The sequence below is a fragment of the Meriones unguiculatus genome, chromosome 5 (genome assembly GCF_030254825.1).
Source record: "Meriones unguiculatus strain TT.TT164.6M chromosome 5, Bangor_MerUng_6.1, whole genome shotgun sequence".
Taxonomy (NCBI): domain Eukaryota; kingdom Metazoa; phylum Chordata; class Mammalia; order Rodentia; family Muridae; genus Meriones; species Meriones unguiculatus.
Window position 1 is genome coordinate 84228548 of NC_083353.1, and position 14440 is coordinate 84242987.

A 14440-nucleotide genomic window follows, 5' to 3' on the forward strand; every position below is an offset into this window, starting at 1 on the left:
CCAAAGGCAACGATGGGTGGGCATGGTGGGATGATACATCCGTCTGAATGTCACCAGGAGAAACTGCCTTACTACATAATCCCAGAGCTCCATGGGGCAAACTGAGGAGACACCATTCCTCACCTGGCACCTTCCCTTCCATTGGGTAGTCTCTGCCCACTCACTCCTAAACCTCACCATACATCACAGGCATCCAGACTCTGGCTTTGTTTATATTCCTTCAAAGACAGAAGCTATCTGACAAGTAGATCAACCTTCCTCAGCAGCTGCTAAAGGAGGCATCTGTGTAGAAAAATACTGTATTACCCAGTATTAGCCTACCTGTTGCATTTGACAGGGCCAGTGATTCCATAGAGCCACGAGGAGTCTGTTCTGTGGGGGTCATGTCCTCTGTGTATTTCAGGGAACTGAGTGGACGACGGGGCCGGCACTGCTGAGTAGATATGCCACCTTCTTCTTCCTCCTCCTCCTCCTCCTCTTCATACTTGGGAACTGGGATGCTGCCTCGGGTTTCACTAAAGCTTTGGCTGGACATATCGCTGTAGCTCTCCTGGGACATCAGCCTTCCTGGGTAATAGTCCTCACGGCATTCCTTGATGAAGCTGCCTCCGTGCCCCTTCATGGCCATTGACGAGCTTCTCTTGGGGTTGCTGAAGTGCTTGGCCCACATGTCAGGCTGGGCTCCTGCTCCCTGCCCTCCTGGACTGTAGGAAGTTCTGATGTTGCACTGGCTGAGGAGCTGTAAAGGACTCTGGGATTGGTTCTGCTCCATCTTATTCCCATAATGGAAGGGCTCATCCCGGCTCCTCCAAATAGGGTCCCGGTTGAGGCTGGGTGTCTGGCTGGACAGGCTGAGGAGATCCATCTGCACTGACAGTGGGTCCACATCAGCTGAGAGCCGGTTAGAACTCACCTGCAGCTGGCTGTGCTGGCTCAGCATGGCCTCGTCTGTCTTGCCCTTGTTCTTGCCAATTTTGGCACTGCGGCGAGACTCCTTGGCTCTGGCATTCTGGAAGGCTGAATCAGATGAGTCAGAGCCATTGGGGTCTTCCCCAGCACTGCAGGCCCGTGAGCAGAATATCTGGCCTTGCTTTGGGAGGAATGGTCGCCCCAGCAGGGACTTCTTACAATGAGCGCAGCAGAAACAGGTCTCTGTGGCATGCCAGTGTTGGCCATCATAGGTCATCTGACCTTGGTCAATTCCTGAGAAGCAAGAGACAGACAGGAGGCTGAGAGTACTGAGTACTGCCACACCACAGAAGATATCATGCCAGTCAGCCCCGTGCAACCAGGGCCTAGACCCTGCGACAACTTATTCTCCTAGTCAGCGGACTTCCCAACTTCCCTTGCTAACAGCATGGAGAATCTAGATCAGAACAGCTTAGCCATGAATTCTGCCAGAGATACAATTTTCCCCAAATAGCAACAGAAGTTGAACATCCCTAATCGGAAAAAAAAAAAAAAGAAGAGCAAAACTCAAAATGCTTCTAAAGCCAAAACTTTGGTGTCAACAAGATGCTGCAAGCAGAAAATTCTGTATAATAAAACTGCTTTGTACATAAAAGTATTAATGATGGTATATAAAAATAGCTCAAGATTATATGCATAACTGTATAGGAATATAAATGAGGCCCATGTTTAGACTTGTATCCTATCCTTCAAGTGCCTCATTATAGAATGCATGGTTCTAAAAACTGAACTAATCCTGCTCTCTTCCGTTGGCTAAGGGATATTCAAGATGTAAAAATACTAACCTGATAAAGCACTCAGTTGTTTGAGGTGAGTTTCTACCATTGTTTCTGTTTTCCAGATGAGAAAATGGAGGCACAGAAGTTTAATGACTAAGGTATATAATTAGGCATCAGAGATCAGCTCTGTCCTTAGAAGTCTCACCCTGAACAAATATAACAGTCCTGTCTCTTTATTCTACCCAGGTATCTGATGAGCTGTCTCGAGAGCCTTCTTGGCCACAGCTGATGGTAGCCTTGGTTACCCCTCTACTGTTTCTTATGGTGTTAGTTCTTGATATCATGCTATCATATGCACATAAAGGTTTATGACTTATCTCTTTCACAGAAAGTGGTGTTCTATGGAGATAGGGTAAGAAGTTTCCATAGCATCTCCAGGACCTATGTAATAGGGGTTCTTCCTACTTATAGTTGGTGGATGGATGAACTGTATCACCACTCACTGTCAATCAAAGGGCAGTCACTGCAGCTGCTTGTTGGATGCGTAATGTGGATATTTTGTTTTTCCCTCAGTCTCAATGCTCAATTCCTAACACCCACCATGCTAAGTAGGAAGTAGAATAATTTGAGAGCTAATTAGATCATGAAAGTTCTGCTAATATGAATGAATTAATATTCTTATGAGAGAGACCCAAGGGAGCTTGTTCATCCTCTCTGCCATGTGGGGACACAGCAAGATGTCATCTCTGAGCCAGAAAGCAGATCTTCCCAGACACCAAATATGCCTGGTCCTTTACTGTGTTCTTCACATCCTCTAGAATTGTGAGAAATGTTTCTACTGTTTAGAAACTGTGCGGTCTGTGGTCCTGAATAGACTAGATCATTGGAAATGAAGGAAGTGGGCTTCAACTCTTGAGTGGGAGAAATCCTGCTTACTCTTGGTAAGGAAAAACCATGGTTATGTTTGTAAAAGAGACTGCCATCCCATTGGTGCACACCCTTCATCTAACAACATCAGGAAAGGAAGAGGCACAGGTCCTCTCAGGCAGGACTCTGCTGCATATAATCCCTGCGGTCCTATATGCTAGGAACCTCCCACATGTCTTTATTCTGTTCTTGCTCATCACTAGTTCCTCTGCCTTCTTTTGGTGGGAAGAGGGTTTGTCCTCTATGTCAAGCCTTTATCTCGGGGCACTGAAACCACGTTTGGAACAAACCTCGGCTAGTCGTCAATGGTATCTCCTAGTCCTGGGGTCTGATCTAGGGATGGCTCATGACCAGGAACAGGGCAACAAGAGGGTCATCCTGGGCTTCTAAGAGTGATACACAGACTACAAGCAGGCAGCCCCTGACCTGGGGACAGCCGATTAGACTATAGAGCCTTGAGATTTCCCTGCCAGTGCCTGGTGATAAAGGTCTCTTTCGGAAGCTAGCACTAAAGTGAACCTTCACTTTTGGTGGCTAGAATTCCACAGCAGCCTGGTTTTCCAGGGTATGACTTCCAGAAACCTGTCTAGAGAGGAGTAAACAGGAATGGGGGGAGAAATGACGGAGCTAACCATAGGAAGCAGCTTATCCCGAGCTGGCTCTGCCTCTGCTGGCTTTTGTCACTAGAGCCCAGGGACAGGCAGAAAGGAGGTAAATTCTTCTCTGACTATATGTTGCTCAAACTGGGGAGGGAAGTGTCTCTTCACTTGGGCACTAGGCCCTAGGACAATACGAGGAGAACTTTCTGAGGACAGAGGTTATTACAGGGTAACCCCGGTTGAGAAGGCCACTGTCTGACTTAACTCTACCCCCATGTCTGCCAGCATCCCCAGGTAGTTTGAGGATGGAAAGCTGGGGCTCCAGCTAATGCTTTTGCCTAGGCCTGTAGGGGAAGCAGTGGGCTGTATATAGGTGCAGAAATATGACCAGAGAGTGGGGCCACTCCAGCTCCTCCACTTTCAGGGGGCTCTAAAATTGCTGAAGCCCATCTGTTGGGTTTGCGTCTTGGTTCTGTGTTTTCTATCAGTCTGGTTCCAGGCAAGCAGCTTCACTTCCGGGCTTTGCTCTCTTCAGCAGAGGCACAGAAATGGTCCTATGTTGTTGTGAGTGACTACACAGATTTTAGTCCCAAGCTATTGAAACTGTCTTTCCTTCAGTTTTATTAGGTCTGAAAGCCTAGTTCCCTCTTTGCAGAGGAACACTGTCTACATGCTGTCCCAAAAGCAACCCCTGAAACTGTATAGCCTTCTCTTTCCTCCTCTAAAGTTTTTATTCTGTAGGTCAAGAGTTCTGAGAACTCATTTTGGTATCATCACCTGTCCAGGATCTGACTATAACCAACTGACAATAGGCAGTTTCTTAGTGTGGCAACCCACAGCTGTATCTTGGTCCACTCTCCACCAGAGAACTTGGAAGGCTGGGTTCCTTTGCCCTGTCTACCACAATGCTGCAAGGGAATTACTCAAAGCTGTCAGAGAAAGGCCAAGCTTTCTGGGATGGGGCCTCAGAGGACAGGGGGCGGGGGGGCTGGAGAAAAGGGGAAGCAAATTACAAAGCAGCCCGGCAGGCAGCTGAGCACTGCTCCTGATAAACATCACCGATGTCAGACGGCCCTCTGAACTGCTCCTGAACTCCAAACATCTGGAAAAGGGCTCTGTGTTCAACATCTAAGCATGCCTTCCTAAAGAATCCCCCCTAAGCCCTTCGAGCACTTTTCTAAAGGAGCATGCATCTGCAGCCACCACAGCCTCCTCTGTTTATAAGACTGTTTACTCGGCTACGCACAAGCAGGAGTCCTGTTGCCTTGGCAACGGTGGCCCGATGTCGAATCTGCTCCGAGCAGCTGCATAAATATGGCATATTTGTACAGTATGGTCAGAGGTGGTGTCATCGAATGCTGGGGTACACATGATACACACAGCAGGATCTGCTGTCCCGGGGAATTTACATTTTGCAGGAGAGTAGACTTTAAAAGTTCAGGGACAAGCAACTCAACTAGAGCAGCAGACAGACTGCAGGCCACAGCAGTCGTCTTTTCTAGTAAAATATGGATGGGTGCCTTTTATGAATTCAAGAGGAGGGGGGAGCCAATAAAAGCTGCGGACAGCTGAAAGAAGACAGATGACAGAGGGGCCATTTGAGGTGCACATGATCTAGTCATAAATGGATTTTTCTCTCCCAAGCTTCTGGGGAAAAAAAAAACCTCCAAGCAGCCATTTGTGGCAGAATTGTGGCCTCTGTGGAGAGGAAAAGGACAGAGAAAAGCTTTCAGAAGGTGGTGTCGCTGCTGTGCTGTTCGGTTTCTAACATTCAGTCTCTCCTACCTGGATAAGCACTGACTAGCAGACTTAAAACTATACGTGGACAGCCTGGGGTCAAGACACTGCACCGATGTCCCCCTACAGTCCCACCCACTTTCCTGCCTCACATCTCCACTCACAATTCAGCTCCCTGTCTCCTAATCAAAAGCACCAAAGAATATCAGCATGTCTGACCGTGACAGTCCTGAAAACAGAAAGGTTTCTGGGCACCTGGTCAAGGCGGCACACTGCGAGAGCGGAGGGTACTTTGGGGAAAAGGTCTTTCCATCACCTAAGCCCAGAAGGCAATGTTAAATCTATCCTTCCCAAGGAATCCCAGGGAAAAGGCTGTTTCTTTGGGATCTTTACAAAAGCTAATCGGAACAAAATGGCGTCGCAAATGGAGGGTCTCCACATTTCCTCACTGCAGGTATGACATTGGCAGCTTCTGAATAGGCTTCTTGGGGTTTTGTGAGCATAGAAACTGCCTGTAAGTAACCGCCTTTGGTCACACTACGGCCACAGACATTTGGCCACTGACACTGTTTCTGAAACAGTGTTGCTCTTTCCCAAGATGCCGGAAAAGGCAAGGCAAAAGCCTGTCCAATGAAAGCTGACCTGCTGAATGGCTGAACAACCTGGGATGATTCTTATCACCTCCAACCTGCCACAGACTGGAGCACACCGCCTGTGGGCTGTTTGTTCTCCTCTGCCTTTGGCTAGGCTGATTGTTGATGAGTTCTAGAAGGCAAAGGTGCTGGAAGCCCATGACCATCCCTCTTTACCAAAGGACCTCCCCTCCCCCATTCGCTCCTCCACCCATTCCTGATTTTGTCCAAAAGGTCATTAAGGAGTATGTTCTCTTCCTCCCATATTTTCCTTTCAGGGGCTTCACACTTTTCCCTGAGAGTGGAAACATATACCACACAGTCCCACTTGAAGGCAGATCCATGGCCAAGTCGGGACCGATAAGATTCCATCCTGAGGAACTGGCTTGGAAGTTGGTAGAGTAAATTCCTTCCTCCTTTTGAGAGTACAAGTGTTAAGATGATGAATAACTAGAGCAACGTCTCAGACACCACATGAAGATTGTGAAGATTGCTGGCTCCCAAAAGATGCGAATAGAAGGTAAGCTGAGCTGACACAGAAAAAAAAAAAACAACCCAAAACCACAGGCTTTGTCTAACCCTTCACCCACCTCTACCTGAAGCCAAATACTCTGGCTTTTTTAGTAAAATAAGCCAAGAGATTACTTTTTACTTGAGCTGGTAGGAGTTGTTGTTGTTGTTGTTGTTGTTGTGTGTGTGTGTTTTAATTAATTACAACCAAAGGAATTCTGACTATGCCAGCCACAGGGTTGAGCCCATCTCCGAAGGATCAAGCTGAGTGCCAAGCACGGCCTTACCTATATGCTGGGCGCAGGTGTCACAGTATTCTGCGTACAGGGACTCAAAGCAGTGGCAGCAGTAAGGTCGTCCCTCCTTCATTATGTAGCGCTGGCCGCCCAGCACCGTCTCACACTCAAAACAGCAGAAGTGTCGCATGTGCCAGTGTCGCCCCTCGGCTTCTGTGCACTCATCTGCGAAGATGATCTGGAGACGGGAAGCCACCTGGTCAGCGTCTAAGACTTACTGTGAGAACGCCTCGGGGAGGTAACAGCCCCAAACTAAAAAGCCAAGAAAGCAGGGTAGCCCACAAATTGTCAAACAGTGCTGTATCTACGCATTCTCATTCCATACATGTATGAGCCTCACAACTTTATCTTCCTGAAGCAAAATTAATATGGCGCCACATTTCAGTGGAGAGCAAATGTCCTGCCTTAGGGAACGTAAAGCAAAATCAACAATCGCTCATGTATAGCAGCTTTATCTGGCTGATGCACAGTGCTTTCTAAGATGTGGATGTCATACGACTCCTTGGAACTCTTTTGCTTTTTGAAAACATAACATCGGGCAACACTTGGAGTGTATTTACCCGTGACAATAATCTTCAGCTAAGGAGAGTGGCCAGCTGGTCATGTCTGCAAAACGCTCTGGTGCCTCAGAATTGGTCACCTTCATGGTTAATACCTTCCTGGCCTTGGGAAGTGTTTTATGTTTTTTTTTTTTAATTTTCTCCATTCAGAGTTATAATTTATTGCAAGTTGAACAAAATGAACTAACATTATCATGTTCTCAGTTATTGTTATTGCAGAATTTTTTTTTCAATGCAGTTTATTCAGGAATCTTGAACAATCATCTGACCCTGGGGAAAGCCAGCCCACAGCTTAAATAGCCTCTGGGTAGCCAACCTCAGCATGCCACGTGGGCAATGCAGATAGGTCCACATACATGGAAGCAAGCCAGATCCTCGGCCTTAGCCAAATGTGGAGTTGTTCGTGACAGAGAGCACTCACCATCGGGAAGGTGGAAGGCGGAAACCAGCTTTATGTTTTGACCCATTAGAATTGTTTTCAACTTCAAAGCATATGTTTCAAAATTCATTATGATGCTATAATGATAATCTTAGTGTGGTATTGCCATAAAAACTTAACATATAGAGAAACCCTCTGAATTGAGAATCTGTGTGAGTGTGTGGGGTGTGTGTGTGCATGAGTGTATATGTGTGTGTGTATGTGTGTGTATCTGCATGCGTGTTATGTATGTACATGTATGTTTTTGTGTATGTATGTGCATCTGTATATGTGTGTTTGTGTATGTGTGTGTATAGGTGTGTATGTCTCTGTGTGTGTCTGTGTATGTATGGCACTTTGTTGTCAAAGGTGGTACAACTACTATACTATGGTAAAAGAATAGTTTCCAATAAATAGGGCTGGGGTATAAAAGTATCAGTGGACGCCCTACCTCCCACCCAAAAAAATAATAACCTAAAGGGGATGAGTGATCTAAAAGAAAAAAAAACATGATAAAATTCTTAAAAAGACCTATAGTTATAAATCTTCTTGATCTTGGACAAGGCAATTGATTCATAGATATGGCAACACAAATGCAAATAACAATAGGTAAATAAAAGAGCATGTGGACTCCACCAAAATGAAAAACTTCTATGCTTTAAAGGATATCAGTAAGAAAGTAAAAATATAGAGAACAGAAGACCATAGGTGTGAACCATGTACCTGTCAAGAGACTTGTTTTCAGATCATATGAACACCCTCGTAAGTGGTGAAAAAAAAATAATAACCCAACTGTGAAAAAGGAGCAAAGGCTTTTAAATTAAAAATTCTCCCCCAAATTAATAAACAACTAGACAAAATATTTAAAAAGCATCATCATTAGTGGTTAGGAAATTATGAATTGACATAACACTGTGAAATTATTTTATACCTATTGGGCTAGCTTTAATAAAAAAGAACACAATTACAAGAATTAAAGAGAAGATGTAGGATCTGGAATTCTCTTACCTTGACAGTAGTGGGGCAGCTGTTTTAGAAAACAGTTTGGCCTTCGCTCAAAAGTTAGGCTTAGAATTACCATGAAAAACATTGAGGATTTAAAATTTCTGTGTACCCAGAAACTTCCACATGAATGTTCATCACAGTTGAAAGTCGAAAAAGACGCATCTCAGTTGCTAAATGGCTAAAACTAAATGTGGTATATTCATAAGACTGTTCATATAGCTCCTTATAATTGCTCAGCCATGAAAAGGAACGAAGTGCTAGTATTTACTATGACACAAATATATCTCTCAGAACATCATGCTAGGTGGAAAATATGTTATGGTAACATTCATATGACATGTCTAGCATTCTTGAATCCAGAGACAGGGACAAGGCTGGGAGAAGGGGTTGGAGAAGAGAGGAGCATCTGGTAGATGTAGGTTACTAACTTTTTGGTTGCTGAACATGATTTGGGATCAGGTTGTGGTGACGCTTGTTCAGCTTTGTGAATGTGCACTTTTGTGTGTCTGAGCCAGAAGGCCAAGAGGCTGTCTAGACTTTGACCCACAGCTGGTTTTCCACCAAGAGCCAGAGAGTTGAGCACCTCAACCTTACCATCAGAATCTACATTAGTGAAGGTTCACCAAATCTCTAGAAAAGTAGAGGCCCATGGCCCCCAGGCAGTTTGTAATAGACAAATGTCCTTGTCCTGGTGGCTCTGGCAGATGGAAAGAAGCCTGCCTCGAGACTGCTGTTTATTATAAGCTCAGACAGAAGCACAGAGCTACCCTGTGAATTGGAATCCCTTGTCAAAGATCTCCCCCTAAATGTTTCCTGTAAGGGTCAGATTTAGAATGCTCTTCTTTGCGCTCCGAGCTTCTACAGTGGCAAGCTTTCCACTCTGTAGTGTGATGGGCACTTAGTACTTGGGTGTGCTTCTGGTGGAGAAAAGCAACTGGCCAGCAGTGGCCTTGTACGCCATTCTGATTTCTTACCTCAATGTTTTCAAACACCTGTAGCACCAGGGGCGGAAGAATGCAGATAGATATACACTGACCTCTAAAGCTTCATCCATTTTCTTCCCCTCTCTCACCAACTGTTCCAAAGACTCTTTTAGAAATGGAGCTCTATTTCTGGTGTGGACTTTGAGGTTTTTAGATGGAATCTTAATTTGCTCAATGGCTCCTTTATTTTACACACACACACACACACACACACACACACACACACACATTGTATGTGTATGTCTGTATGTTTAATTATAAGAGGCCTATTGTCAGCTGCATGCCATTTGAGAATTTCTATCTATTCCTACATGGGAGGATCTGAATCCACCATGCTGAGTGGGCCATGATGCCAGATTCATCCACAATGATTGGGACATGGGTGATATTTCGCTCTGGAAAGGGTTAACATAAGAGGGTAGGTAGAATCACTGATGATGGTTGCCTCCCTGTGTGGGAAGCTAAAGGTCATGTACATATGTCATGTCCCTGTGGTGCAACACAGTGATGCTATGGCAGGGCAAGGAAACCTGGGAATAGTCTATGGGAGATGTGTGTGTGTGTGGAGGTTAGAGAGAGACAGAGAGACAGACAGAGACAGAGACATCATGACACTGATGGTGTCACCTCTGCCTTCCATGAATAGACCAGAACAGTTAAAAGTATTCACACATGGATGGGGCCTGACCTCGTCACAGGCTGCACAGCGCGGCTTCAGGCACTCAGCATGGTGCCTACCACAGTAGATCTTCCCGTCTTGATAAAAGTAGATCAGGTCAACCAAAAGCTCATTGCAGACGGTGCAGATGAAGCAGGGCGGGTGCCAGCAGATGCCATGGCCAGCACGTGAGGCAAACACAGCGATGTCCCCGCCCTTGATCTGCCCTCCACACTGTGAGACAAACAGAAATAGCGCCAGCATCAGCTGTATCTCCCAGAGCTGTGACAGAATGATGTTCAACTACCACCAACAACTTCCTAGCTGCTAGGAAGTTATATGCGTGCTGGTTAGTGTGTCCCCTGCTTTACATACCTGGTAGGGCAGATTTCTCTTCTTCTTCCCAGGAACCCCCACCCTACGGCCTAAGTAAGACAACTTAAGTAACAGAATGAGAAACATAAAGGTGTGAGAGATGGATTCTTACTATGGTAGTTAGTACGCAGGGGGGATCCGCAGGTACCAAGCCAACTTACAGAGTGTGGAAAGAACATGGCTAACCATTGCCTACACATCCCAAAGTGCATGCAGAGGCATAGCCAAGTCAACACCATCAAGAGAGGCTACTGAGAGAGGGTTTGGCTGGCTGGGTGGGTGGGTGCTGCACTGCTGAATGGGAGGGGAGAGGGCATATGAAATCCGTTCACTCCTAAACACCTTCCTTTTCCCTATGCCTTCCTGGCATGCTGTTCAGCTCTCTAAGAGCATCTCTTCATATAGTCTTGATTGAAAGGCACTGCTTTTTAAGCTCAGAGTACGCAAGGCAGAAATAACAGACGACTCATTGCATACAACTGGGGTTAGACTACAGTTATGTTCTGAGGGTCCTGGAGGAAGGAGGACTGGGTTTATAAAGATGCTCTCTGTTCACCATGAGGTCATGACCTATGTCTAGCAGAATAGCTCACTTGGGTGAACGAGCTCCACAAGCAATGACTAGGGAGTAAAAAGGGTGACACCAAGCCCTTCTCCTAGTGGAGTTAATATGATCTACAGAATAAAGGCATAGATTTGAGGAACGGGTTCTAGAAGCTTATGCATGTGTATGTGTGTGCATGTGTGTGTGTGTGTGTGTGTGATAACACAATATAGAAGGCAACAACCCTACCTTCCATGATTATGAAACAGCTAAAGTATCCATACACATAATCATATTTGATCCACTCCTTCCATGATTCCAAAAGGTTTGTTATGAAAAATCTTTCTGTTTCAACACACATGACATTACTCTGCACAGATGTGGGCCAACTCTTCTTCCCCTTTAAATAAAGCCCCACTCATGAGGAGCCTGACCTGAGAGTGGGTGAGGCACTGAAGTAAACACATATGATAAGTACCAATCACTTCTATCTAAGGAGTTGGTCTTAGGATTCTTCTCAAGGATGATGACCCATGGCCCCCTTTCTGGTAAATTGTTTCTCTACCTATCTACCAGATTCTGTCAGTTGTTCCTGTGAAATCTCAAAGCAGAGTTCTAAAAACTTCCTGCTCCTCTTAGACTGTCTCCAGCTTCCTCTTACCAAGCAGCTGCTTGGTCACTCAGAGCATGAGTTAGAGGGTGCTGCCCAAAAATAGAGAACATTTAGAGAAATGGTGGCCTTCCTTGGAAAGCAGGAATGGGGTGAGGTTAGCCCAGGCAGGTGATATGCCTGTCCTGCTTTAGCATGCTCCTCAACCACATCCTAAGCATGCTATAGCAGAGAAGGCAAAAGGTCTTTCAACTCAGTGAGGTCCTATGGAGCTGGAATGGGGTTTCTTAGACTTTGAAAACTGAGAATAAGCTTAGGCATCACTCCTCATACCATCCCTTTAAAGGTCATCCATGCTGAGATGATCCTGGATGAGAGACTGACTCACGGTCCAGACATCTCTGTTTTCAAAGGAATCTTTCAAAAGGTGAAGCCATTACTCTTGTCTCGTCCTTCCAATTGTTTATATGGCTCTCCATGAACTCTGCCATGATCCCCGATCCCTGTTCGTTACTCCTTTTGATCCGGCCACAGGCCAACTCACTGTTTCTTGTCCACAGGAGCCTCCCTCCTGCCTTGAGGCAATGTCTGTATGCTTCTGCCTCTGTGCATCTCTGCATGCCTTTGCTCAAATGCCACGTTCTCAGTGGGCTCTTCTCTGACCATCTTGCTCAAGACTACAGCTGTCTTGCCTTCCTAGTCCTTCACAGCCCCCTCCTTCCCTGCTGCAAATTTTTGTTTATTTTAATATTTATTATTCTTAGTACAGTATTCTGCTTGTATGTACACCTGCATGACAGAAGGGGACACCAGATCTCCTCATGGATGGTTGTGAGCCACTTTGTGGTTGCTGGGAATTGAACTCAGGACCTTTGGAAGAACAGCCAGTGCTCTTAACCTTTGATCCACCTCTCCAGCCCCACATTTTCTAATTTACTGGTTTGACTTATTGTCTGACTTCTCCCCAAAGACTAAGCTTGAATGTCTTTTACTCACTCCTGTATCTTCGATGCCTAAAGGAGGGCTGAGCATGTCACCAGTATCTAATAAAATAACCGTAGAGTGAGCTTCTTCCCTGCCCCAGTCCATCCTCACCTGTTCACAAATCGCTCCTGTCATGGTGACAGGGAAGGGCCTGACGTTGCCTCTGCCCAAGTTCTCCCGTTTCCTCTGGTTGCTGAACAGCTTCAGCTCCCTCTTCTCCTCCTCATCCAGGGAGTTGCAGTATCGGACCTGAACACACAAAGGACAGCAAGGAGGAGGCATCATCACTCCATGGGAAGTACTGAAGTCCCCATCCAGGGCTCACAGAAACACTCTACTTCTTGATTTGACTCTTGTGGAATATTAAGTCCAGGCCTGGAGCTACTTAAGGCAAGCCAGCACCAAGGAGGGTGAGAAGCAAAGGGGCTTTTCAATGGCTGTGAACTCTGGAGTTTATGAGTCAGGCACGTTAGATGTTCTAGAACTACTCCACTTCACACTGTTCTCACTCAGATCTAAGTCACTAAGAGTGGCCTCGGGCTGACAATTTCTGGGAACGTTCTCCTTTCCAAACTGTAAGGAGCTGAAGATTTCCTGTGTCTGTGTCTATGTGAATGACCCCTGCACCGAAGAATGACTCCAACTTGGTTGTCAGCATGCACACGTCATCTATCCTCCATCCTGCTATGGGAAGTGAGAATAGGTAGACTTTCATATGATTTTCTGCTAGTGTGACACCATGACAAAGATGCTTTCTTCTTTTTGAAACAGAGTGTCAAAGATTTAAGGGAGGGACAGCAAAAGCATTCACATCCATGATCTGCCATTCTGTCCCATTGTTTCTGCACGTCGGTGACTGTGTCATGATCCTGAGCTATTATTTGTTAATGTTACTTTTAAATATGATTCGCTTTGAGATTCTTGGATGCATTTATTTCAAAGGAAAGTTGATTATGGCTACATACAGAAAAATCAGTCACCCGCAAAGATGGGAAGGCAACTATCAAAGCAGAGAACAAAACCACAATGTTAGAGCTCACGTGACCACTGCATCTTCAGTAGATGCTAAAACTGATAATGTTACTTAAAATGGGAGAACAGAACCGGCTGCAGTGACATTAGGATACTGGCTACAAGCTGAGATTTCCTCCGTATCTAATCACTGCATCACAATGGTGAAATGTGATTTAAAGGAAAATAAACTCTCATTACAGATTCATTTACTGCCATGCTCACATCCCACTCTGAGCCACTCTTATAACTTTCTCTTGGATATGTGGTCCCAAAGCACCTCATGATTTCTCCTGGAGTAATCTATATCAGAGATGTTGACTGCATTGCTCAGACAATATTTTAATAAAGAAAATGTCAAGAAAAGCTCTCGGCTCAGACTGTTGTGTGCCAAATTGAAAGTCAGAGCAACTATGTCTGTTCAAATTGTGTTATCTACAGGAAAAGAGAATGATTAAGCATTAGCTTTAGAGTCAACCTCTGTCTTCGGAAGAGACCATGTCACCATGCCAAATGTCCCAATCCTGTCCACTGGCTTTCGTGTATCACATTCTACCAACATGGAGTCGTAATACCAATGGTGCCCAGTTAACGAAAGCACGGTCAATCATAAACAGAATAAACCACTGCAAGCGTAGGGCAGATCAAGTGACAGTTCAAAAAAAAAAAAGTCTTTAGGGGAATGTTCCAGAAACCTAACAGCCCAGAAAACATGGTTTCACCAATGACATTTTATGAGCATACTTTTAAAAACAGGCACACCCCTCCTGCTTGTGAAAACTTGCATTTTTACCTCCAGATTAGTTAACCGGGCATCTGATTACAATGTTTGCTTTCATGTTTGAAGGAGTCAACTTTTGTATTTGTTTTATGAACCACGAAATAAGTAGCAGGAGTGAGAAG

At 45.3% G+C, this 14440-nt stretch overlaps 1 protein-coding gene across 4 annotated transcripts in view; it reads right to left on the reverse strand.

Moving 5' to 3' along the window:
- Positions 1 to 14440, reverse strand: part of Prickle2 (prickle planar cell polarity protein 2) — a 331379-nt gene that overhangs the window by 38046 nt on the left and 278893 nt on the right. For all 4 annotated transcript variants that reach the window (XM_060383771.1, XM_060383772.1, XM_021638249.2 and 1 more), the window contains 4 exons: positions 12638 to 12775; positions 10044 to 10247; positions 6381 to 6567; positions 322 to 1203 (listed from right to left, as the gene is read on the reverse strand). In XM_060383771.1, the coding sequence (XP_060239754.1) occupies positions 322 to 1203; positions 6381 to 6567; positions 10044 to 10247; positions 12638 to 12775 (1411 nt within the window). The remainder of the gene's footprint in view (positions 1 to 321; positions 1204 to 6380; positions 6568 to 10043; positions 10248 to 12637; positions 12776 to 14440) is intronic.